The 459-nt window shown below is 45.8% G+C and overlaps 1 protein-coding gene across 1 annotated transcript in view; it reads left to right on the forward strand.

The window, feature by feature from the left end:
- The window catches only part of LOC119594589 (phosphatidylinositol 4-kinase type 2-alpha-like), a gene marked incomplete in the record, with an annotated part of 15,699 nt that overhangs the window by 10,187 nt on the left and 5,053 nt on the right, over positions 1-459 (forward strand). Inside the window, 1 exon segment of the mRNA XM_037943630.1 lies at positions 178-378. Within this exon segment, the coding sequence (XP_037799558.1) occupies positions 178-378 (201 nt within the window).

The following is a 459-nucleotide window of genomic DNA, read 5'->3' on the forward strand; positions in this document are numbered from 1 at the left end:
TAATTATACAAGCATATACCAGACAAGTGGTCATGTTTCCCACACATGGATCTTACACAACATATGTAGCTTTACCATAAATACACCAATCTGCCACCTACACAAACACAAGATACAAGCACCTTTTCAACTTTCTGACCAACCTTTCCAGCCACTCATCCCCCTCTCTCCCAGCAGAAAGTCATTGCTGTGTACAAGCCAAAGGACGAGGAGCCATATGGTCGCCTTAATCCCAAGTGGACCAAGTGGTTGCATAAGGTGTGCTGCCCATGCTGTTTTGGGCGGTCATGCCTTGTGCCCAACCAGGGCTACTTATCAGAGGCGGGCGCATCCCTTGTTGACCAGAAGCTGCAGCTGAATGTTGTTCCTAAAACTAGGGTGAGGAATAGTGGCCACCTGTGTCAATTATTGTTTTTGACAGTTGTTGTGACTTCAAAAGGTTCATTTACTACTTTGTAC

Source organism: Penaeus monodon, chromosome 34 (assembly GCF_015228065.2).
Source record: "Penaeus monodon isolate SGIC_2016 chromosome 34, NSTDA_Pmon_1, whole genome shotgun sequence".
Taxonomy (NCBI): Eukaryota; Metazoa; Arthropoda; class Malacostraca; order Decapoda; family Penaeidae; genus Penaeus; species Penaeus monodon.